The sequence below is a fragment of the Neopsephotus bourkii genome, unplaced genomic scaffold (assembly GCF_033783945.1).
Source record: "Neopsephotus bourkii isolate Nb327-2 ecotype Australia unplaced genomic scaffold, CSIRO-AGI_Nbou_v1 NB_1234, whole genome shotgun sequence".
NCBI lineage: Eukaryota > Metazoa > Chordata > Aves > Psittaciformes > Psittacidae > Neopsephotus > Neopsephotus bourkii.
This window is the reverse complement of record NW_026901719.1, coordinates 4,445,186-4,468,834: the sequence shown is the minus strand read 5'-3', so window position 1 is coordinate 4,468,834 and position 23,649 is coordinate 4,445,186. Positions and strand designations below refer to the sequence as shown.

The 23,649-nt window shown below is 42.2% G+C and overlaps 1 protein-coding gene and 1 long non-coding RNA gene across 7 annotated transcripts in view; one reads left to right on the top strand and one right to left on the bottom strand.

Moving 5' to 3' along the window:
- MAP7D2 (MAP7 domain containing 2) overlaps positions 1-11,858 on the top strand; it is a 76,667-nt gene extending 64,809 nt beyond the window's left edge. For all 6 annotated transcript variants that reach the window (XM_061364540.1, XM_061364542.1, XM_061364541.1 and 3 more), the window contains 9 exons: positions 3,067-3,299; positions 3,676-3,802; positions 4,958-5,162; positions 5,302-5,406; positions 6,620-6,673; positions 7,316-7,394; positions 8,075-8,261; positions 9,380-9,659; positions 10,234-11,858. In XM_061364540.1, the coding sequence (XP_061220524.1) occupies positions 3,067-3,299; positions 3,676-3,802; positions 4,958-5,162; positions 5,302-5,406; positions 6,620-6,673; positions 7,316-7,394; positions 8,075-8,261; positions 9,380-9,629 (1,240 nt within the window). In that variant the 3' untranslated portion in view covers positions 9,630-9,659; positions 10,234-11,858. The remainder of the gene's footprint in view (positions 1-3,066; positions 3,300-3,675; positions 3,803-4,957; positions 5,163-5,301; positions 5,407-6,619; positions 6,674-7,315; positions 7,395-8,074; positions 8,262-9,379; positions 9,660-10,233) is intronic.
- On the bottom strand, positions 9,934-23,641 carry LOC133218266 (uncharacterized). The gene is made up of 2 exons (XR_009727082.1): positions 22,970-23,641; positions 9,934-10,094 (listed from the first exon to the last, which is right to left on the bottom strand). It is a non-coding gene; the product is annotated as an uncharacterized LOC133218266 (long non-coding RNA).
- Positions 23,642-23,649: the final 8 nt, after the last annotated feature.

Sequence of the window (23,649 nt, the reverse complement as noted above, 5' to 3'; positions counted from 1 at the left end):
AATTTGTCATCTTAATTCTCTCGTTTCCTCATCAGCACACTTCTGTGTTCCCACATTCTTACAAGGGTTTCATAACATCCCTTTCCTTTTCTCCCAAGGCAAAAATGAAACAATTTTTAAACCTAAGCAGACTCCTACGCAAGTTTGTATACATTTTCCCTTCATAATCCTAGTTTTCTGTCTTCACAATTAAGTTTGGCCCTTTCTGGTGAAAAGTTGCATCATTTAAGTACTATCAGGAGGAGTGTTTTTTCTAGTAACAATTCCACTCATGTTAAAGATGCTACGTTGACAATATGTTTTAAATACAAAAGGGAAAACAGTGTTCATTTAATTTCTAGTCCAGCAGGTAAGTTGTACAGCCAGTCTGCTCTAATTCCTATTCAGTGCAAGATGCATAACTCTCATGACTAGACTTCTTCCTACCCACCTCTTTAATGTGATTGTCATGTCTTTATTAGAGAACAATTACTTCTGTGCTAATACTGAAAATGACTCAGCCTTAGTTATTAGCCTGTTTTGCTCCTCTTGTCACAACAAGTTAAATAAAAAGTGTTGCAAGGGATGTGTGGTAAAGTTGGAAATATAAACCAAAGACAGTAAGATGGGACTGTTTTGAAGAAGTGTCAGATTAGTAAGAAAAAAGTTGATTTATTTTTATTTACATGTTATATTTTTATGAAATGCAGTTGGAAATTATTGTAATGGTGAAGCACAAACAAGACCTATGTATGCAGGTGGGGCCTTAAAATCTCTGCTTTTGATTTTTGAAGGGCTGGGAATCCAATTATATTCTAAAGAGAAAACTAAAGACAGTGCTAAAACCAGGTTTGTTCAACACTAGCCAATCTCACTTACTTCTCCCATTGCTGTTTTGTGCAGGACGTGGGGACAGACTTGCCTGTCCACATCTTCCAAGGCCTGTTTCTGTCAGGCTGCCCTGCAAGGCAGAGAGAGCCAGAAGCCAAGGGTGGCAGCAGGGCAGACAAGGGACAGGAACCTCACCCAGAGGACCCCATCCCACAGCAGACAAAAGAAGTGACCAGAGCAGGTCTGGTGATGGTGACCACGGTCAGACGAGAGTCCAGTGATAGTCAGCAAAGCCCTTACTGAGGCAGGTCCAAGGACAGGGCAGGATCAGCAGGTTAAGAGGCCAGGAACAGGCTTACCTATGGTTTAGCTCAGGCAAGGACCAAAGGCGAAGGCCTGAGCTGACAGGAGGCTCCTATGCCTGCAGGCAGAGGGTACCTGAGCTGAACTTCAAATTTACTTGAGTGCTACTGTTCTACCAGCCCAAGGGCTTTTGGAGTCTGATGGCTCTTCAGTGGGAGTAAGAAAGTACCGGTGGTGCAATACTTTGCAGTCTTCCTGCCCACAAACCACCAGCTCTGAATGAGCTTCTGATATTCTGGTATTCTCAGTATCTTTCAAATGGAGCATAATATGGTAGCAAATAACCCTTTCTTCTCCTGAATTCATGAATTTGTCTGGAGTTGAAAGGCATTTAATTTTTATTGTCTACTCTGTGATGCAAATGTTGTTCAGGTTAGAATAGTCTCTGGCCATACAATGCTATAATTAGAGCTGTACAAAACTTGCCACTCCAGTCCATTAATTTTTAGCCATTGTCCATGTTTTTCATGCCTGTGGTCTGCCAGAATGAGTGTACAGTCCAGAAAGCGTGTTACAGTATATTAAACTCCATGTTGTGTAGATGAAATGGGAAACAGCCTCAAGCTGCACCAGGGGAGGTACCGACTGGATATTAGGAAATATTTCTTTAACAGAAGGGTAGTCAGGCATTGGAACAGGCTGCCCAGGGAAGTGGTGGAATCGCCATCCCTGAAAGTGTTCAGAAACTGTCTAGATGAGGCCCTCAGTGATATGGTTATTGGTGGCCTTTGGCAGCCCTGGGGTAATGGCTGGACTTGATCGATCATAAAGATCTTTTCCAACCTAGTTGATTATATGATTCTATGCAAAAAGTGATAAGGGGTAATACATTTGTATCATAATTGCATATCCATAAGGAAACTTAAAACTGCATGTGTAACGTTCACTTTAATGTAGGATTATTTATTCTAATGGGACTCACATAAATCACTATTTTAAGATTGTAATCTCTTTCATTCCATGCTACTTAGTTGCACAGGCTGGCCTTTCTTAATGTTACAAGTATTTAGTGCTCGTTACTGGTATTACATAAATAATAAATGGTGTTTGGGTGTAGTTTTATGTTTCCTGGTAATCTGTTCTCTTTAATGTGCATCTGTTTTCAGTGAATATCAAATATCTTTGCCATTCTGCTTTTCCAGGACTGACTTCAGGGTTGTTATTTCACCTGTGGTGTGCACCAGCCAAATGAGCAATCGGCTGCATTGTTGCTGTGTATTGCTATCATTACAAGTGCAGCCCTGTAGAAGGCTGCAGGGGCTGATTTTTGAGCATTGAGCCTGTAGTGTTGGTGCTGATGAAAGCACAAACTGGAACAGCAGAACTGACTGTACAGTGGTTTGGTCAGTTCTGTCTCCTTTTGTGGTACCCAGCTTTACCTTTGTGCGCAGTAGTATTTGGTGCTGTTTTGGAAAACCAGACACTGTTAGAAAAAGACTGTACTTGACAAAACTGTAGTCAGATGAAAGCAGTACATTGCAACTCATCGTAATTTCTGCAGAGAGAAAGCAGCCATAACTTTGCTTTAAATGTTGAGAAGGGCTGTTGAATACAATAATATTGGTAAAATTGTTATGAAATGACTGTTGCTAAAGTAACTGGTTTAAGTAGTTTATGATTTCATAGCTCTTGCCTACAACTTGGACAGTAGTTTTAAAGACGGTGGACTTTTAAAATAAGAACTCTGTAGTCGTTTGCACTTGCATGCCAGTTCCCTCCATTTCAGGTTCCAATTGTTTGCATCCAGATAGTTTCTGTGCAGCGTTGTGCAAAACAGCTGATAATTCCTATGTAGCCAAAGACAAGAGAGAGGAAAGGTACGTGTAATGATGGAATTTGATTCCTAGCTGTGTAACATAATGGACTGCTTTGATTTTTGTTTTCCCTCATCAGGGCAGTTGCAAAGACTTATCCTCAGTCTCCTAAAAGCACTAAACAATATCCAGCTTCTCCTGTGAAGCATCGTGCCACTTCTAATCTCAACCAGGAAACTCCTAAAAAGAAAGTAGACAAGGAGAAAGAAAATGTCAGTCATCCAAAATCCCCAGGAGCACACACTGATGAGGCAGGCCAAGTGGCTTCTGAGAAACATGTCCCTTCTGCAGGAAAGACTGAAAATGTTGAAGGTGAGTCCTACTGCTAGAATATATTGCAAGATAGCATAGGTCAGTGAGGCTTTTAAGCAGTGATTACATGTTCCTGTCATGAAGCTGCTCAGTCATAGGGTCAAGAGAGTGTGTAAAAGTAGATACTGTAACCAGTAAATGGATAGTTTTCACCAGGGTTACCCATGCATGAAAAACTCGTTGTTAATGAGGATGTGAAAATATTAAAATCCAGGGATGCCCTTACCTATCCCGTGTTTGCTGAGGTGTGCTTTGGAATGCTAGGGTGTCATACTAGCGTGAACCAGGCCCATTTCAGCCTCTGTGTGAATGTGGAAGTTCTGGGCACTCTCTTTGTTCCCTGCCTAACTTTCCACCCTTGGTTGTCATCTCTTAGGGAAGATCATGGTAGGAACAACTGATGCAGAAGAAGCAGCAAAAATTCTAGCTGAAAAAAGACGACAGGCCCGCCTGCAAAAGGAGCGAGAAGAAAAAGAGAGACAGGAGAGAGAAGAACGGGAGAGGTATCTCTATTGATTTGTGAAAATTATTATCTAATAATTTAACCTGTATCACTGAAGATGCTTGAAACTGGGTATTTTTAGAATCAGTGTGGGAGTTCGCATGTAAGTGTTAATGTCTTTCAACTCAGGCTCGTAATGCATTAGTGTCTTATGCAGTCTTTATGACTAGTGAAGTTAGAAAATAATAATTTGGCATCTTTAAGAAGCCTGAATAAACTATTACTCATCCAAATACTTCACCAGTGTCTACACTGCAGTGTGGACATTGTATCATTCAACAAATCAACCTGCTCAACTCTGATGTAGACAGTTAAAGGCTTTTAGCATGGGCATAATGAGGATTGCTGTGTCTAAATAGTGAAATTCTATCTCTGTTCTGGGAGCAAGCTTTGAGGTTGCTTTCCACATGGGATACTGGTTGCAAGTGTCAGCAGATCATGCCCTTCCTTCAAGTCCCTAATGTAAATCACTAACTCTGCATGTCTAAATTCAACTTTGTCTGTTCCTATTGAAAACATTGGGGCGGGGAATCACTAGTGCCTGCAGGTTTGGCACTGAATCCCTGATATGCAAGGATAAGAATGATCACTTGTCAAAACAGCTCTGGCATGTGGTGACAAAGGAGCATGATGTCCCCCAGTGGGACAGGGAACAATGCAGGTAGAATTTAGACCCACTCTTCCTAATGTACAACTTTGTTTTGTGGACTTTGTTTTCTGCTACTCATCCAGTCTGTTAATCTTCAGCTGAAACAAAGGAAAAAAAGTACGTGCTTATCTTATAGATATCTGCATTCTGGGTGTGAAGCACAGGGAAAGAGGGATGATTTATTATTGAAACTTGCTTTTATTCTTGAAGATCTAATTCAAACTAGAACGGAAATGTTTTCTTTTTCTTTGGTCACACCTGTTTTTTCAGGGAAATTGTAATTTTTATGAAACATTTTAGGCAGTGAAAGTAAGATTGGAATAAAAGCTTGATAGCAACCTGACTTCTGAGTATGTACTCAACCTCCTTGCTGTATCTTGGCATTTTTTGTGAAAATGTGTGCTGATGCATATATTGTCAGTTCCTGCTGATTGTGTGCCAGACATACAATACAGTTCATGCTAAACAAGATTTTGCCTTTTAAACATGCAGTTAATTTTTTTGCAGGCTTGAAAGAGAAGAACAGAAAAGAAAGGCAGAAGAAGAAAGACTTCGTCTAGAGGAAGAAGCTCGTAAGAAGGAAGAGGAAAGAAAACGTGAGGAAGAAGCAGCTAGGAAAAAGGCAGAAGAGGAAGCCAGAAAAAGAGCTGAGGAAGAACAAATGCTAAAGGAAAGGCAAGAAAAAGAGCTCCAGGCCAAACTTGAGAAACAGGTACCATCTCAAACACAAATGTGAAACTTTATGTACATATATATGTATACATGTATTTTTATATACACATACTTTGTATCATCTGGTAATATGCCTGAAATAAATAATGGCCCCATCATATTTTACACATTTTTATTAGAGGGAAGAAGCAGAAATCAAAGCCCGTGAGGCAGCTGAGCAGCTTCGTCTTGAAAGGGAGCAAATCATGCAGCAAATTGAGCAAGAAAGGCTGGAGCGGAAGAAGGTAGATACTTGCTTCTCAAGATTATTATTTCATTTCTTGTTTAAATACATAACCCAGAAAGTACCCAATGGTTTCTAGAAATAATAATCTGGATGGATGTTTATGCGTAACTTAGTGTTTGCTGCTTGCATGTTAGGGGAACATGGACATCAAGATCTGCCACAAAGTGGAGTTGCCTGAGGCAAATGGTTTTCTACTAGGTACTGAACAAACACAGAATTAGCCTCTACCCACAAAGTTAAATGCCTGAGACAAACAGAGAATGGCATGCCAAGGCAAACCTCGGTTGCCGCCCAACCCAGAACATCACAGACTATTGAGGAACATAACTTTGCTTTAAAACTTACTCAACAAAAGCTCCCTGTCATTAATGGAGAAAGTTAATGTGATTAACAAACAGGTTTTCTCCCACCTGGCTTGTCTCTAATTGCATTATGCAGAGGCAGCAGGGCTGTCTGGCCACCACCTCACAAGGAAATGGCTGGAGCTGCATAAATTAGCTTTATCTACAGCTCTGCCAGAAAAGACTGAACAGCTGCAGAGCCTCTGCCTGGTTATAAGAAAGTCATCTTTCCATATATGTTATTCCAATATATTATTTCGTATTCCAGCTGATTACTGCTGAGCTGAAGGCACATTGCAGTTGCAGATTAGAATACCAAACCAAAATGGTTAAATGTGAAATAGTTTCCTTTCGCAGTAGTGCAAAGAGACAAGATTTGTTGGGAAGGTTTTTGATTTTTAAACGAACAAAGAAAAAAAAAAGAAGTATTTTAGGGTAATGCCTTCTGCATTTCCAGCAAGAATAATGTCAGGTATTTCATTTTACTCTTCCATTCCAAGGCACCTAGCTGTTTTTTTAAAGGAACTATTTGGAAAAACAATTAGATGAAAATAATAGCTGTTGGCTTTAAATAAATGTCTTGTTCCAGATCCGAGCACAACTTGTAACTGCAAGCACCTGGTATTAAAATGTTTGTCTCTAAATTGCATCTACTGAGGAAGTCATGTTCTGTAAGATCTGAGATATGAAAGCCAGCTCCCAGGTGTTTTCTACCTTTTGTTTTCTGTTTCTTCTTATTTATTCTCACTTTTTCAAGATAGGCAGGGATGAAGTCATGGCCGTAAAGAAAAGGTTTTCTTTTTTTTTTTCTCCATTATCAGTCTCTGGCATTCTCTGCCTTCTCATTCTCCAATTTATTCTGATTTCTAGAGAATAGATGAAATAATGAAGAGAACAAGGAGGAGTGAAACACCAGAAATAAAGGTATGAAACACTGTGTGTTGGCAGGTTTCTTTTGTTTTATTACCAATATGTAAAAATTAAACTCTAGAGTATTTCTGTGTTACTAGGTATCCTTACCTAGACTCTACACCTAAGTTTTAGTTGCATTTCAAACAGAATGAGTGTTGTAGTAGCTGTGTTGCAGTTATTTTGGGCTGCTGCTACAGAAACAGCTTTATGCAACTGTTGCAAACTTACCCTCCTCATGGTTAGAAAGGTGCCAAGAGCTCATTCCTGGATGTTGGAGCTGTAATTTTGCTGCTGTGATGCATATTCTCCTTCTTTGTACCAGGCAATGAATTAGTTACTGAGCTATCATGTTAAATCTGCCAGCAGTGTAGGATTGAGAATGAGGCAGTTGTGTCCAGCTTGAAAGTGATGGTCAGGTTTGCAACTAAGGAAACTGTTTATTTGGTTACTTTCAGAGAACATTTCTTTTTGATGTTAAAAATAAATAAACAAAATCCTATGCCTAATTAAGAAGGAAAACGAAAATCCTCTCTTGCTGTCAGTGACATTTAACCACCCTGTGGCCCTGGGCAGTCTCACAAGTTTTGAATCCAGTCAGTTCTATGGAGGTTAATCCTTCATCCTTCATACAGTTGACTCATTGCTTGATTACAGAAGGAAGAGACAAAACCGGAGGTACCATCAACTTTGAATGTGGAAAGGCATCCAAAGGCCCTTGTTCTCAACCAGCCAGGTGAAAATTGCCATGTGTTTTGACCTGTTTTCACAGTTATTTGTCTTCAGAGTTTTGTAGTCTTAGGCAGAGCACTGTGTCTTATTGCAGATTCTTTGCTTTCATTTTGAAAAGAACAACTACTTTTGCATTAGTGACAAATGTTAGAAAATAAAGACTTTGCTTTGTTGTGCCACTTAAGCAGAAGAAAGTTTCTTCTCCCTTTCGGTACTTGACAGAGCACTTCTGTAAATGGGAAGTTCCAATTTGCCAATAGGTTTGGTTGCTGCAATCTACCTTCATGTTTTGTAGGTAGAAAATATTTGCACACAGCCAAGCTTGAAAGCTTTTTATAGCATTGATGTAAGTCTTACATTTAATTTGACTTTACAAAAATAGCATATGTATTCAAAGAATTATTAAATTAAATATACATATCTGGCATTTGTCTATATTTTGTTTGCTTCCCCAGACAAAGTCTTTTAATATATGATATAAAAGATAAAACATTCTCTTCCTCTCAAATATAAATGAGTGGAAAAGAGGATTGACAGTATCATATGATGAGTTGTAGATGAATCCTGCTGCATTGTCAGTCTTCCTTTCTACTTGATCTATAACTTAAAAGCATTTGTGATTTGTTTTTTAACTATTTACATAAAGAAGTTGCTCCTGTCACAATTTCTAACCTTCTTTTATAGAGATCAATGGATTGGCAACCTGCCTGAAAAATAAAAGTTTAGAAAGTGGTGCCCCTGTAATCCCTTCCCAAGATGTAGTTGCTAATGGATTAAAGTCAGCCCCAGGATTTATTCAGCCGGAAGCTGTTAACGGGAAGTCTAACAGCATGGAAGATTCAATGGATGAGGTTCAGTCCATGGATGTGAGGTACAGATCATGTCTACCAATTCAAATCATGGAATTCATGTTAGACATGTACAAAGTTTTCTGTTTCATTTGTTTATACTTTACTGCTTTACTTCTCACCTGCCTCACAGTGTGGTAGTCAGGTGTCCACTGTGGCGTACTCCATTCCTGTCAGGATGTGAATGAGTCAACAGAACCTCATTTCACTCACGTATTTGGTGCAGGGTCAGAGGCTCTGAAATCCTTCTGTAGCCCTTCCTTACAGATTCCATACAAATTTGCCCAGAACTCTCAGATCGTTCTGTGAAAGTAGCTACTGTAGATAGCGTTCTGATATCACCATTTGCTTACTTGTCTCAAGACTGCATAGCTGCGATTCACAAACTTTTCTCCCTCCATACAGAGTAACAAAAATATGAATTTAAAATTTTAAGTCCTTAACTGGAACAGATGTATAGCAATCAGTAAATAACTTTGTGTGTATTAAATACTGTTGGATTTTGATGGAAGAACTTGCAGGAAAGAAGGAAGTTGATAATTTAAGGCTGCAACAAGAAAGTTAGCTCTGAATTTTAAATATTTATATGGTTTTTCCTTACTCAGTAAGCTGACTGAGCCTCTCATAGTGTTTCAATATTTCCAGTAAATATGCATAAATACATAAGAAATGCCCTACTGACACACTCCAGAAGTCTGTATAGCCCTTTATTTGGTGTGAGAGTGTATCAATAGGAAAAACTAGTTGGGGACACCACCTGAGCCCCCCACTTCTGCAATCCACGACCACACAGAAGTGTTATATTAGGGATGTTGCAGGGTACAGCTCTGATTTGGCCACTGGTGGCTGTGTTGCCCACATGTTTATCCAACTCTTTTCTTCAACCTGCTGATAACGTTTGAATCCCACAGCTACCACAGACCGTAATCTTTAAGGAATATAGATTAAGAATGGCCTTCCATCCTAAACAGGGCAACTTCTTTTTGTTTGGACAGGGATGTATTCTAGGTAAAGGCTTATTGCAGCTGACCTTAAAATAAGTGGTAGTTTTTGAACAGTCAGAAGATCAGTTTGATCGTTGCTCAGTGAAAAGTTGCACACCTCTTATTCTCCATCTTCCTTTCATTTATCTTCTATATAGCCCAGTTTCAAAAGAAGAACTAATCTCTATCCCTGAATATTCACCCATGAATGAACTCATGCCTGGTGTTTCTTTGGATGAGAATGGGACAAGTAATGCCAAGGCTCTTGAAGATCTCTTGGATTTCACAGGCCAAGCTACGTACTCCAAGATGTCCAGTGATACCATTAGCCTAGATGACTGTAACAAGAACTTAATTGAGGGATTTAACAGTCCAGGACAGGAAAATACACTTAATTCTATCTGTTGACAACCTCACTTTTCAGCAGAACAGATAAAGGTACAGTATTGTGATAAATACCTTAGATGTGATAAATTGCTGTGATTACTTACGAGCTTCCCAGAAAAATATAGCAGTTGTAAACAGCATATGTGGAGAGAGAAAGAAAGCTGATCTCCTAGATATTTAAACGCCATGTAATCCTTCATATTTGCAGCTCTCTGTAAACTGGCATCATATGCAAACTGAGCATATCATAGCAACCAAAAGCGTCTGGTAAATGGAAACATATCCTTTATGCGTACAGAATATAGTGAGAAGAGTTGGGTTTTCCCTTTATTAATACCCTTCCTGTAAGTCTTTGGAGCCTGTTTGCATGAAGAAAACGGTTAGAACTGGGGCCAGTCTAGAAAATGGTAGTTACTGTTCCTGCTTACTCTTTTCTGCTCCCGTAAATAGTTACTGCATGGTGTAGAATCACTTCTCCTGGAAAGCCTGCATAGTAAAATAGCATAGTAGGCTTCAGTGACACCTTACTATATTTTTTGAGAGAGCGTATTCTAAATTAAAAAACTGAGGTCATTAACTTGCACAGCTGACTTTATATTCTTCTCCTTTTTTTTTTAATTGACAGAGGTAGCAATTTGTGGAGGAGCTATATCCCAGTGATGCTACTGGCAGTAAAATATGAGCTTGTCACTTGAAAGAGCTTCTGCAGTCCTTGAGCACTGGATTTCAAATAATCAGAGCTGACTACAACTGTGTCTTCCCAGGGAATATGTTGAATAACTGGCTGCTTTTGGTAGAAACCAGTGATCTAGAGGCGTGATGGTTTCAGGGAAGACTCGAGTGTGCATTAGAATTTGAGCTTTAGCTGCTAATAAAGCACTTACTACTACTTTTAATTTAAAACTCATCTCAACACCTCACTGTGACACCTGTGCATTTTATTTTTGAAATAGTTTTTCCCTCAGCTTTATCATTCATCCATTTAAACGTCTTTTTCTTGTAAATAATGATGAGTTTTGCCCACAGTGCATTGAAATGAAATAATATACTGGACGTTAGTTTTGTGCCTATCTTTTTTTGTCTTTAATAAGGAGTTATTGGCAACTCTTATGCAGGTGTATAATTCAAAACTATACCTGAAGAGGCTTAAGATGTACAACTTCTGGAATCAGAAGAACGTTTTCACTGACTGTGGAGTGTGGGAGCTATCCTGTTATGATTATATTGACACTTCTAGTCACTAGTAGCACTTACTGGTTAATATTAATTATTTCAGGAGCGACTGTCAGCTATGTGTTTAAAAATATACTTGTGTAACACCTGTAAACAATGTAGGCAAAACGCCTGGTGTAATCCTTTTATATATATATATAGTATAGTTGTAGTAGATCCAAGTGATGAGTGGTCAGGGGGCTGAGATTATATGTTAATCTTTGAAGATGCAGACACTTGATTAATACCAGCGGGCTTTCTATCATGTGGAGAAGTATTTTGTCTTCCTGTAGGCTCTACAAAACAAGATTCAGTCAGCAGCAAAACAGCATCTGAATGTTGCAGCAGAAATACAAAGGCCAAGGCACACATGGGGAACGCTTGTAGCCCCCTTAACATTCTCTATGCATATGTATGGAAAAAGTCACATTGAGATGTATAATATCTAGCCATTATGTGCCATACAGTACTAACTTTATTTCTGCAGGTGAACTAAGATAACTTTATGCTGGATCTTGTGCTGCTTTGAGAACACTTTTGCCCAATTCCATATAAAAATAAACTATAAATACAGCTCTCTTCAGACACTAACACAAAACTTGGGGGGTGGGTTTCTTTTTTGCTTGGTTTTTTTTTTCCCACTAGTAAGGGGGTTCACAGTATAGCTTGAGCTCAGTTATAGCCCTGTTCTTGTGCTCTTTAAAGCCAGCAATGGGAAAGAAACCAATGACATCATGTGTGATGTGTAAAGAAATCATACCTACAGCAATCAAGCTCTGTTTATGTTAGTGTACTTCAGAGAAATACTTTCTTTTGACTGTGCAGTAAGCTGTAGCATGGTACTATGTCTTCCAAATTAGCCCTTCATCTATTCCCTGAATAGTAAACAAACAAAACCAGTTTGTTTTGCTATGATACATTTTGTTTGATGAATGTCATATTTTATTATGGTGTCATTGTATAACCTGTAGATTTCTGTATTTGCATGACCTGTATAGCATGTATAAAGGTGAAATACATTTTCATTTATGAATCTAACTTGTTTCTTGGTGCTTATTACTCCTAGCAAAAATATGACTAATTTAAAAACACATGTGTGTTAATTTATTCTGAGGTGTTCTCTGAAGGAGGGTGTAATACCGAATGAAGGAGCAGTTGTCAGAGTCTCAGAATGTTTCACCATTGTTTCCTTTGCCATATATTAGTTTGTTTTCTGAGGTCTTGCCAACACACTGAGGAAATGCAGAACGGTGGTGTTCGTGGTTTAAGCCCAGCCAGCAACCCGGAACCATGCAGCCGCTCGCTCACTCCCCCATCTTTCTCCCCCTGCTCCCAGAGGGATGGGGAGGAGAATCAATAGAATGTAACTCCCACGGGTTGAGATAAGAGCAGTTCAGTAACTAAGGTATAACACAAATCACTGCTGCTGCCACCAATGATAATAATGATAAGGGAAATAACAAGGGAAGAGAATACAACCACTCACCACCCGCTGACCGATACCCAGCCTGACCCAAGCAGTGATCTAGCCCTTTGGGGTAACTGCCCCCAGTTCCTGTACCGGGCATGATGTGCTGTGGTATGGAATACCCCTTTGGTCGGTTTGGGTCAGGTGTCCTGTCTCTGCTTCCTCCCGGCTTCCCCTCCTCCCTGGCAGAGCATGAGACTCAGAAAGTCCTTGGTCAGAGTAAACATTACTGAGCAACAACTAAAAACCCCGGTGTTATCAGCACTGTTCCCAGGCTGAAAGTGAAAAACACAGCACTGCAGCAGCCACTAAGAAAGAAAAATGACTGCTACTGCTGACCCCAGGACAGGTGGCAGAAGAACCTTAATGAGGGCTTCTAGACTGTAGCATCTGACAGTATACAGGCCAGTTTGCAGCCACTGCTTCAGCTCTCTGGGTTATTACTTGGCAAAGAAAACAGGAAAAAGAAAACTTTGGAGTTGTGGTCAGTAGGCACTGTTGTGTTTAGTGTGCAAGAGTGTTCCATAAGGGTTCCCATGACATAAATGCTAAACTTTGCTTCAAGCTCCATTCATGTGCTGCTGCTTAGAAAGAGGTCAGTCTGGATCTGCTGTTAGTTTTATAGTGAAACACTGGGGGAAAATGTTCTACAATTACTATCTTTTTTTTTTTTTTTTTAATAATAACATCTGTCAAAAATGAGAAGATCTACTTTTATTGTGAGGTATATTAGTACTTTCCATGGGGACAGTTCATCTCACTAATGCTTTATTTTCAATAACTTATGTAACTATAAGTAAGTTTCTAATACATAAATAATACCTGTGAGGTAACTGATCATTGCAATAGCTGTCTAGTTAGGTTCAGCATCACTTTCTGTGGTGTTGCCCCACACCCAAAGTTTGTCTCAGGCCTTAGCAAAGGCCTGGAGCAGACCTCCTGGTTCCCCAGTGAGTTAATTTCAACCCAAAATAGTATCAGTGAGGGGTAGATCTGGAACCCAAGGCTGTATTTTCATGTAGCAATTAGGAGGTAGAAGGGTGGGGAAAATCATCCTCTCTCTTGTAATTATACAAATTACATGTGTGCAGAAAACAATAGAAATAGCAGAGATAGCTGCTCAGGCTGGTGGGGTGGGGATCTTCCCTCTGCCACCTCTCACACAGAAGCTTTCACTGCTTCCTAGCCTCACCAGCATATACAGCTCAGGCACTCTTGTCACCACCCTGCTTGTATTTCAGGCATTGGCAGTGGAGCATTTGAGCTAGTTTTGGCTGGGGTAGAGTTGATTTTCTTCATGGCAGCCAGTATGGGGTTGTGTTTTGGATTTGTGCTGGAAACCATGTTGATAACTCAGGGATGTTCTAGCTATTGCTGAGCAGTGCTTACACAGAGATCGTTTCTGGTCTTGCTCTTACAGGGCCTTTTCTGCTCCTCACACCACCCCACCAGGCTGCAGGTGCACAAGGAGCTGGGAGGGGACGCAGCTGGGACAGCTGGCCCCAAGCAACCAAAGGGATATTCCATACCGTATGGAGTCATGCTTAGCATATAAAGCTGGGGAAGGGTTAGGAGAGGGAGGACATTCAGAGTGATGGTGTTTATCTGCTGAAGTCACCACTGCCATGATGGAGCCCTGCTTTCCAGGTCATGTCTGAACACCTGCCTGACCATGGGATGTGCTGGATTAATCCCTTGTTTTGCTTTGTTTGCATATGTGGCTTTTGTTTTACCTGTTAGTGGCTTTATCTCAACCCACGAGTTTTCTCACTTCTACTCTTCAAATTCCCTCCCCCATCCCACCAGGAGAGAGTGAGCAAGTGGCTGTGTGGGGCTTAGTGCTGGCTGGGGTTAAACCATGACATAGCTCTTTCACTGCTCCACAACCCCATGTGCCTGTGGTAGTGCAGTGGCCTTCAGCGTCAGTCACAGCTGGTCAGAGAAGCAGGGGGTCCCAGAACACCTGTGAGGCTTCAGTGCTGCAAAGCAGCCTGGAAACCCTAGTAGACAGCGGACATCCTTCACGTAGAGGTTTAAACTGTGGTCGCTTGCCTGTATTAAAATGTCAGTGGGTTAATATTCAGGAGCTGAAGACTGTTTACTCTGTGAGGTCTATTTCTTGTTTGCTCTTAAGCCACAACCCATATCTTGCACAAGGAGACTGTCCTGTAAATGGCACAAATGAATCAGTGAGCATAAACTGCTGCTCCTTCTGCTTTAGCAACTTGTGGGACTTCTTCCTTACCCCTTCCCATGCCCTCCCTATATGAAAACAAGTTAGGGACTGAAAACTACTCTTTCTTTGCTCTCATTTTAGAATGTTTTTCAAGCTATTGGTTGCCTTGAAAAAGAACATGGAGAGTGGTTGTTTACCTGTGCTGCCTCTGTGCCTGTGTGCACAAACATACATAAGTGTCAGCTACCTGATGTTTGGGGTGTTGGTTTTCAGTATCAGTATTAGATTCTGAAAATTGTGGGGGTGGGTTACTATGCTGCTGAGGAAAACTCAAATGAAAAAAGAGGTTTATAAAAAGTGGAAGCAAGGACAGGTGGCCTGGGAAGAGTACAGGGATGTTGTCTGGGAAGCTAGGGACCAGGTGGAATTAAACCTGGCTAGGGATGTTAAGGATAACAGGAAGGGATTCTACAGGTACATAGCAAATAAAAAACAGATTAGGGAGAACGTAGGCCCCCCTCAGGAAGCTCTCAGGTGAACTAGCTACACAGGATTTGGAGAAGGCTGAGGTTCTGAATGACTTCTTTACCTCAGTCTTCACTGGCAAAGGCTCTGACCGCACCACCCAAGTCTTGGAAGGCAGACGCAGGGACTGTGAGAATGAAGACCTTGGGCCCACTGTAGGAGAGGATCTGGTTCGAGACCATCTTAAAAATCTGAACGTGCACAAGTCCATGGGTCCTGATGAAATCCATCCACGGGTCCTGAAGGAGCTGGCGAATGAAGTTGCTAAGCCACTGGCCATCATATTTGAAAAATCATGGCAGTCAGGTGAAGTGCCCAACGACTGGAAAAAGGGAAATATAAGCCCCATTTTCAAGAAGGGGAAAATGGATGAACCAGGGAACTACAGACCACTCAGTCTCACCTCTGTGCCTGGCAAAATCTTGGAGCAGATTCTCCTGGAAGGCATGCTAAGGCACATGAAAAACAACAAGGTGCTTGGTGACAGCCAGCATGGCTTCACTAAGGGGAAATCCTGCCTGACCAATTTGGTGGCCTTTTATGATGGGGCTACGGAACTGATGGACTGGGGTAGAGCAGTTGATGTCATCTACTTGGACTTATGCAAAGTGTTCAACATTGTCCCACACGACATCCTTGTCTCTAAATTGGAGAGACATCAATTTGATGGATGGACTACTCAGTGGATAAAGAACTGGCTGGATGGCCACATGCAAAGAATTGTGGTCAATGGCTCAATGTCAGGCTGGAGACCAGTAACGAGTGGTGTCCCTCAGGGATCGGTGTTGGGACCAGCCTTGTTTAACATCTTTGTCGCTGACATGGACAGTGGGATTGAGTGCTCCCTCAGCAAGTTTGCTGATGACACCAAGCTGTGTGGTTCGGTTGCTACGCTGGAGGGAAGGAATGCCATCCAGAGGGACCTTGACACGCTTGTGAGGTGGGCTGATGCCAACCTCATGAAGTTTAACCATGCCAAGTGCAAGGTCCTACACCTGGGTCGGAGCAGTCCCAGGCACAGCTCCAGGCTGGGCAGAGAAGAGATTCAGAGCAGCCCTGCAGAGAAGGACTTGGGGGTGTTGGTCGATGAGAAAATGAACATGAGCCGGCTTCAGTGTGCGCTCACAGCCCAGAAAGCCAACCGTATCCTGGGCTGCATCAAAAGGAGTGTGACCAGCAGGTCAAACGAGGTGATCCTGCCTTTTTACTCTGCTCTTGTGAGACCTCACCTGTAGTATTGTATTCAGTTCTGGTGTCCTCAACATAAAAAGGACATGGAACTGTTGGAATAAGTCCAGAGAAGGGCCACAAGGATGATCAGGGGACTGGAGCACCTCCCATATGAAGATAGGCTGAGAAAGTTGGGGCTGTTCAGCCTGGAGAAGAGAAGGCTGCGTGGAGACCTCATAGCAGCCTTCCAGTATCTGAAGGGGGCCTATAGGGATACTGAGGAGAGACTCTTCATTAGGGACTGTAGTGATAGGACAAGGGGTAATGGGTTAAAACTGAAACAGGGGAAGTTTAGATTGGATATGAGGAAATTATTTCCTGTTAGGGTGGTGAGGCACTGGAATAGGTTGCCCAGGGAGGTTGTGAATGCTCCTTCACTGGCAGTGTTCAAGGCCAGGTTGGACGAGGCCTTGGGTGATATGGTTTAGAGCGAGGTGTCCCTGCCCATGGTAGGGGGGTTGGAACTTGATGATCTTAAGGTCCTTTCCAACCCTAACTATTCTATGATTCTATGATTCTATGCTGAAACCTGGAAAATACAATGTATGTTATAATTGAATGCAATTATCTCTGTTTTTTCATTCTGATCTGAACAAAAAGAGGTGTAAAATTCATTTTATCTGTGCAGAATACATACTTTTAAACATAGAAAATGTAAGCTATTCATCTGCATTTTTGTTATTGCTATTAGTGGCAATAATATCAGTCCAGAACACTGCAAGTCATAATGTTAGTCTCTTCCCCTACTTTTTTTATCCCATCATTTCTCTTATCCTTATGGTCTATAGCTGCAGAGTAGATGATGCTGTTCACCCAGCTGGCCAATTTAACTTGTCTGTTGAAGCAACCTGTTAAGTGTAAAAGCCCTTCAAATTGCAGGCAGACACACTAAGAGAAAGGGTGCTTAAGCTTTTAAGATAATTACATGAAGTATAAGAAAATGGTTTCTTTACCCCCAGGATAGTTTTGGACTTGTTTTCTTCTCAGTTGCCTTGTTTGTTCTCCAGTCTGTGTATGTTTTATAGCATTTCTAATGATTCAAGACTGAGGTTGTGATGTTTTTAAACTAGTGGGTTTGATGACTACCTGAGGCCTGCAATTTTCAGGATCAAAATAAACGCTCTGGAAGCTAGTGTGTGATGTTCGGTTGGGAGCTTTACCGAAACAGATGTGTATCCCTGCTGAAATCAAGCCTTAATGATTCCCAGAAAAAAACAACATACAGGAGAGATTAAATAAATGGTAAGTAATGTGCTGCGTGCTCTGTGAAGTCCTTGCTCTAAGAATAAGTTTTTTAAGTAGTTGCATTAAGAGCCCAAACCTGAAGTTTTGTATTATCTCTCGTGTCTTCTTGCTGTGTCTAAAAGGAATAACTTGATGTCAATGGCAGATGTAGATGATTGATGTTGTATGGGATTGGACCCAAGAGCATACAATTACATAGCTGGAGAGAAAAATAATGGGTATGAGAGATGTTCACAGTCAGGGAAATTGCTCTGATGGTATTTCCTCATTTCTTCTAGAAATAACAGCCACTCTCACCAAACTTAATACATGAGCAGCACAGTAAGCAGGATCAGGGTGATGTCTGTAGCATGATATTAACATTACGCTCACACATCCCTTTTCAGAGTAACTTCTCTCTTTTAAAATACAGATGGCAACACTGTCTGAATACTATTATTAGCATCTTATATATGCAGAGCTATGGTAGTTTAAACAAATACGTTCTCTGGAGTTACTCCCGTTTCCCTGGTGTGAGGTCTCAATCACGAACAGTTTTCACTCCTTCCTTCTTCTTTTTTTCATAAACCTCTTATCAGTTCAAAGACACAAATTCAAGAGAATATAAATTCTGGTGGTTGACTGCTGGAATGAGTTTATTCTCACATCTTCTGGACAAAGCCTGCCCACATCACAGCTGGAAGAGAAGCAAAAAGTCCAGGAAGGTTTTTTGAGACTGAGTATGTGCTGTACTCTGCTGGGGACAGCAACAAAGCACCACTGGCACAGGCAGTGAATATAATCCTGGTCAGAAATGGATAAAAGGTCCCCAAGTGAAGACCAGGTCAGAATTTCTTTACTTTTGACAAGAAACATTTGTGGTTTTAACCTGTGTTTTTACAAGGTTAATTTATGCTGATGTTCTTGGGCCAGTGTTGGTTTTCAGGATAGAAAGTGTCCTGTAGCAAATGGAGTTGCTGGTGGATTTAGCATATAAATGAGTGATGGAATGAGGGAGAGGAAGCACTATGGGTGAAGGTAACAGCTGCTGAAGAATGCCAAGATGCTTTGCACATATTTACTACCATGTAATTACTGTTAAAGTTCTGAACACAAATGAACACCAGTCTATGCCCACAATGTCCTGTCAAGCTGGACGTGTTGAAATTTTATCACTCCTCAGACTTCTTGTACCCACCTGCAGTCCTGTGTCCAGCCATGGGACCCCCAACATAGGAGGGACATGGACCTGTTGGAGTGAGTCCAGAGGAGTGCCACAAAGATGATCAGAGGGCTGGAGTGCTTCTCCTATGAAGACAGGCTGAGAGAGCTGGGGTTGTTCAGTCTGGAAAAGGCTCCAGGGAGACCTTAGGACAGCTAAGGGAGCTGGGGATGGACTTTTTGCAGGGGCATGTAGGAACAGGACAAGGAGGAATTGCTTTAAACTGAAAGAGGATAGAATTAGGTTACATAAAACGAAGAAATTCTTCCCTTTGGAAATGGGAAGGTGGGAAGGAAAAGAGGGTGGTGAGGCACTGGCACAGGTTGCCCAGAGAAGCTGTGGCTGCCCCATCCCTGGCAGGGTTCAGGGCCAGGTTGATGGGGCTTTGAGCCACCTGGTCTAGTGGAAGGTGTCCTGACCCGTGGCGGGGGGGTGGAGCTGGATGATCTTTAAGGTCCCTTCTAACCCAAACCATTCTATGATTTTCATCCTGCTGTTTCACTGGAGTTTCTCCTGTCATCTTTCCAAGATCTAGCTCTTGCAAGGCAAATAAATGCAGCCATTATGTGCCTCTGCCTTCCTCAAATTCATCTGCTGTGGCCTCTTGGGTGATAAGCCTGGTTCAAAGCCTTTGCTTTTAAAATCCTGTTACTGTATTTATGTCACACATTGGTGTTAATTCATGCACTGAGATTGTTTTCACTGGTATTTTGCCAAAATCCTACTGGGTTTACATGGGCCGTACACCCAGCAGCAACAGTGCATTTTCACATGTTGTTACAGGAAAGTCATGATAACCTTATAAATAAAACATACAGGCAGCATTACATCATGAGAGCCTAGCCTCACTACAGGCTCTCTTGAAAGAGTTATCTGGTGATACAATCAGAGACAAGTCATGCAGTCAGTCATCATCTCACGTTCCTCTGGGTTTTAATTAAACAATTACTTTACAGCTTTCCTTAAATTTCAAAGCTGAATAATGTAGGACTTACTTCCTCAACTAAGGAAGGAATCTCTACCTGTTGCTTTGAGCCTAGACTGACAAAAACATCACAGTTCCACAGAAAGCTGTTAAAAAAAGTTCTTATAAGTGAATTGGGGGTTCTTTGCTTTATTCTGGACCAATTTCTTGCCTTGCCTGGATGAGCTATTGGAGATTTGAAGTTATTTCAACAAGCAAGCTCAGAAGTTGACCTAAACTCCAGCATCTCTTTTTCCGTAAGAGAAAGAGCTTTGCTGTGGATTTAGAGGTTTACTTAATTTTGTTTCCCTGAGAGGTAAATGATTATGATGATGATGATTAATAACAGTCAAATGAATACTGTGCCTTCAAAGAATTAGGCATCTTGCTCTTGTTTCAAGACAGGAGAAATGCTTTGTGGTCTGGTGAGAGTATTTTGATAAAACTCAAAGAAAAAAGGGCCTGGTTGCACTAAAGCTTAGGGGTGTTTGGTGAGCCATGTAAAAAGAAACCGTAAATGTGAAACTCCTGCAGGAACACAGATATAAGTTAATGAAGCCATCTTAATCTTACCAGGGGACATAACAAGATAGTGAAGTACCAACAAAACATTTCCCTTTAGAAAGTACAAATGGCTGGCTGGTAAAACCATGGTTACACTTGGACAACCGTTCTCAGTGGTGGACCAGCCCTTTGCAGATGTTGACCCCACCAGACCCTCTCTTGCTGCTCCACTGTGCTTATTCCCATTTCAGTATTTCCATCTACGGACTTTGTCTGCAGAGACCAAAATGAATTGTGTATGACAACCAAGCTAACCCACCACCTACAAAGAGCTTTTAATTTCATTTACCTGGTCCACCTAAGCGGAGAACAGACATTGAGCCTTGGCTGCTGTGGTGGTGAAGCCTGCTGGCAGCATGGGAAAGCCCAGGCAGTGCTCCCCAGCACAGCTCAGGCTCCCTTGCTCTGCCCACTTCTCTGCCTGACCTTGCCGGGGAGCAAGGAAAGTTTTATTTCCACTTAAAACAAAACCAAAACACACTACAATTCAGCAAAGTTCAGTGCCAGTAGTAATGTTTCATGTGGAAAACAAAATCACAGAATGGTTTGTGTTGGATGGGATCTTAAAGTTCACCCAGTTCCAACCCCCCTGCCATGGGCAGGGACACCTTCCACTAGACTAGGTTTCTCCAAGCCCTGTTCAACCTGGCCTTGAACACTGCCAGGGATGCGGCAGCCACAACTTCTCTGGAAGTGCCTCCTTGAAAGAGCAGGTACATAGGGGCTGTCTGCTATTGAGGGCTAGTTTCTGCCCTTCAGTTCTAGGTGACTTCCATTCATCATTTCTAGGTATTTAGCATGCAAACCGCAGCCATGCTCTTTCCAGAGGGAATGTTTACTGAATGAAACATTAAAGGAATATGAAAGCTATTCTCTATTCTAATGATACTTAATTAGAAAAAAAAACATGGAAATAGAGTAAAATAATTAGTCTTAATAAGAAGTAATTGCTGAGTCTTGTGCAATAGAATACCCTTTGCCATTTACAGATAGAGAATAATGACGCTGTGGAACTACTAACAGATGCTGCTTTGAATACTAATTTAATTCGTAAAGTGTGCTAAAGCTCTTGTTTTCTTAGACTATACAGTCCCAACCACTGAGACCCTTTTGTACTTACTATCCACTGGAATAGTGTCCATAAATGTATATTGGATCAAGAGGCAAGTTATTTATTTGCATCTGAGGCAAATAAATAGGCAGCAAACAGGATAATAATGAAGTTTATAATAATTTAGTTTATGTAATGTAGAAGTTTCTCATGCACACACAGAGTTGGTTTGCCTGTACTTCGTGCTTTGCACGAGTTTTTGCTTCAAGAGAGACAATCTGTTTAGTTTTGTGTTTCACACTAGTCTCCCTCCACACAGGGAACAGGCAAACCACTACACTGGCTGAAGCAGGGAGTAAAACCAAATCTTTGTTCTGTTAGTCTGACTTTCCCAATCTTGACGGTGAAACTGTAGCTACCTATACAGTTACCTGTACAGTATTTTAAAGGGTTTGCCAAACTGGTAGTGTCTGGCTGAGCCCCCCAGGCTGGCCCAGGTTTTTTTGGGAAGGTGCAGATTAACTGCATCTGCCTGCTTTAGTCTCACTTTCTTGACCTAAAGCTTGCTCTGCCCAGTTCTCACCCCAAGCTCCTATTGACAAAAATATCAGCACAGTAAAGAGGCGGCAAGCAGGGGTCAGTGCAGCCTGCCACTGTATTTTTATGCCAATAGTTCAGTAAATCTTTTTTTGCAATCCCTTTTAATTGGGAAGACACCATTACCAAATTTAAAAATAATCTTACACTTCTGTATGCTTTTGTTATGAGAATTTCCAAGTGTGTTGGTGAACGCAGGAAGTTATTATGTATGGCAGTCATGTGGGGTTGTGTTTGAGCCAGTCCAGGAAGAATCAGATAGGATCTTGCAGACAAAGACAGTGACTGGATCTATAGCTGTGAAGAGGAATCCCTCAGTCCCATCTACAGCAATGCCACCAAGGTTGAGAAGATGGGGGTCTGAAGGTAATGCTCTGCTAAAAGAACAGCCCTATAAATGCAGGGTAGCAAGATGTCAGCAGCTAAAAGTCAAAGGGCGGATGAAGTTGGCAGCCCATGCTGGTGCTGGGAACATGAGGAAACAAGAGATCACTTCTTTGAAGTACATCTAATGAAGGGGTGACCAGTAAGCAACCCTTCCTCTCCAGTCTTTGTGCAGTGAACAGAAACTTCACCCTGTTCACCATGGTATGATGACGGAGTAAATGCAGTACTATGGCTCTAAGATAGATCAGAAATGTGAAGACTCCCTAACTCAGCTGATTCTGGCTCTTTGGGGGTTTAAATTTATTTGTTAAAAAATCTGTTAAAAAAGAGTGCTGACAGACTTGGGTTTTGGCAAGCTTTACGCTGCATCAGGTGTCATCTGCCTGGGCTGCTGTATTGATCATGGATCAGGTATCACCCATTTTCCTGCAACTACTGTAAAAATAAAAGCGCAACATCAATTTTGTGTTTGACCTAAAACAAAAGCATATACCTGCATCTGATCAAACTTACACTAATGAGTTGTTCTGACAGTGCAGCAAACTAATACAATCCTTGACTGGCAACATCGGTTGCCTAATGTAACCCTGAGAGTGTGTCTTCTTTTACTTGTGGTTTTGCATGATCTTTAAACCTATTCCCAGATGGTTTTCAAGCATAAGAAGATACCCCGTTTTGAAAGCGCTTCAGTATGTGTGGTATGTGCTCCTGCCGTTTACAGCTCCTAAAGGAAAAACTCACCCAGCGTTCACTCGGACGCCAAACCCGTTGGGCCTGCTGGGTATCATGACTGACAACCAAGGCAGCGCCTCCGAGGGGCCTTCAAGGGAGGGCGTTTAAATCGCTGGGATCGATCCTATCTCCCCGGGAAGGGAGCGCTGCAGTACTGCGGCACACACACTCACACGGGCACTTCAGGACCTTGAAGGGAGCCTTGGAAAATTCTCCGAAGCCTTCCTAGAAGCGCCTCAAGCCTCTCAGGAGCAGACCCTGACAGGCGAGCCGGCGGCAGGCCCGGGCGGTGTGCGGCTTCGCCACCGCTCCGCTCCGCAGAGGCTCAGCTGCGGGCTTTATCCCACCGGCTCCCGGACAAAGCTTGTCCTTCCGACCAAGCCCTTCCTGCCAGACCCACCGCGGCGCAGACCAGCGGGAACCAGGGCTGGGATCACGGCGTCACTCAGGCACACTCCGGCGCTACAGGACTGCCTTGCTCCGGCCGCCCTCCGCCCCCCGGAGGAACAGGCAGCGGCTCCCAGGCCGAGAGGAGCCTGGTGGGAGGTGTCCCGGGAGGGGGCGGCTCCTCATGCGCCTTCCCAGCTGAGGGGCTCCTCGCAGCTCGGAATATCCTGCGGGAAGGGCCGTCGGCCGCTAAGGATTGGCCGCAGGGAGCTGCTAAAAGCCCACCACCGGTAGGGGTTCAG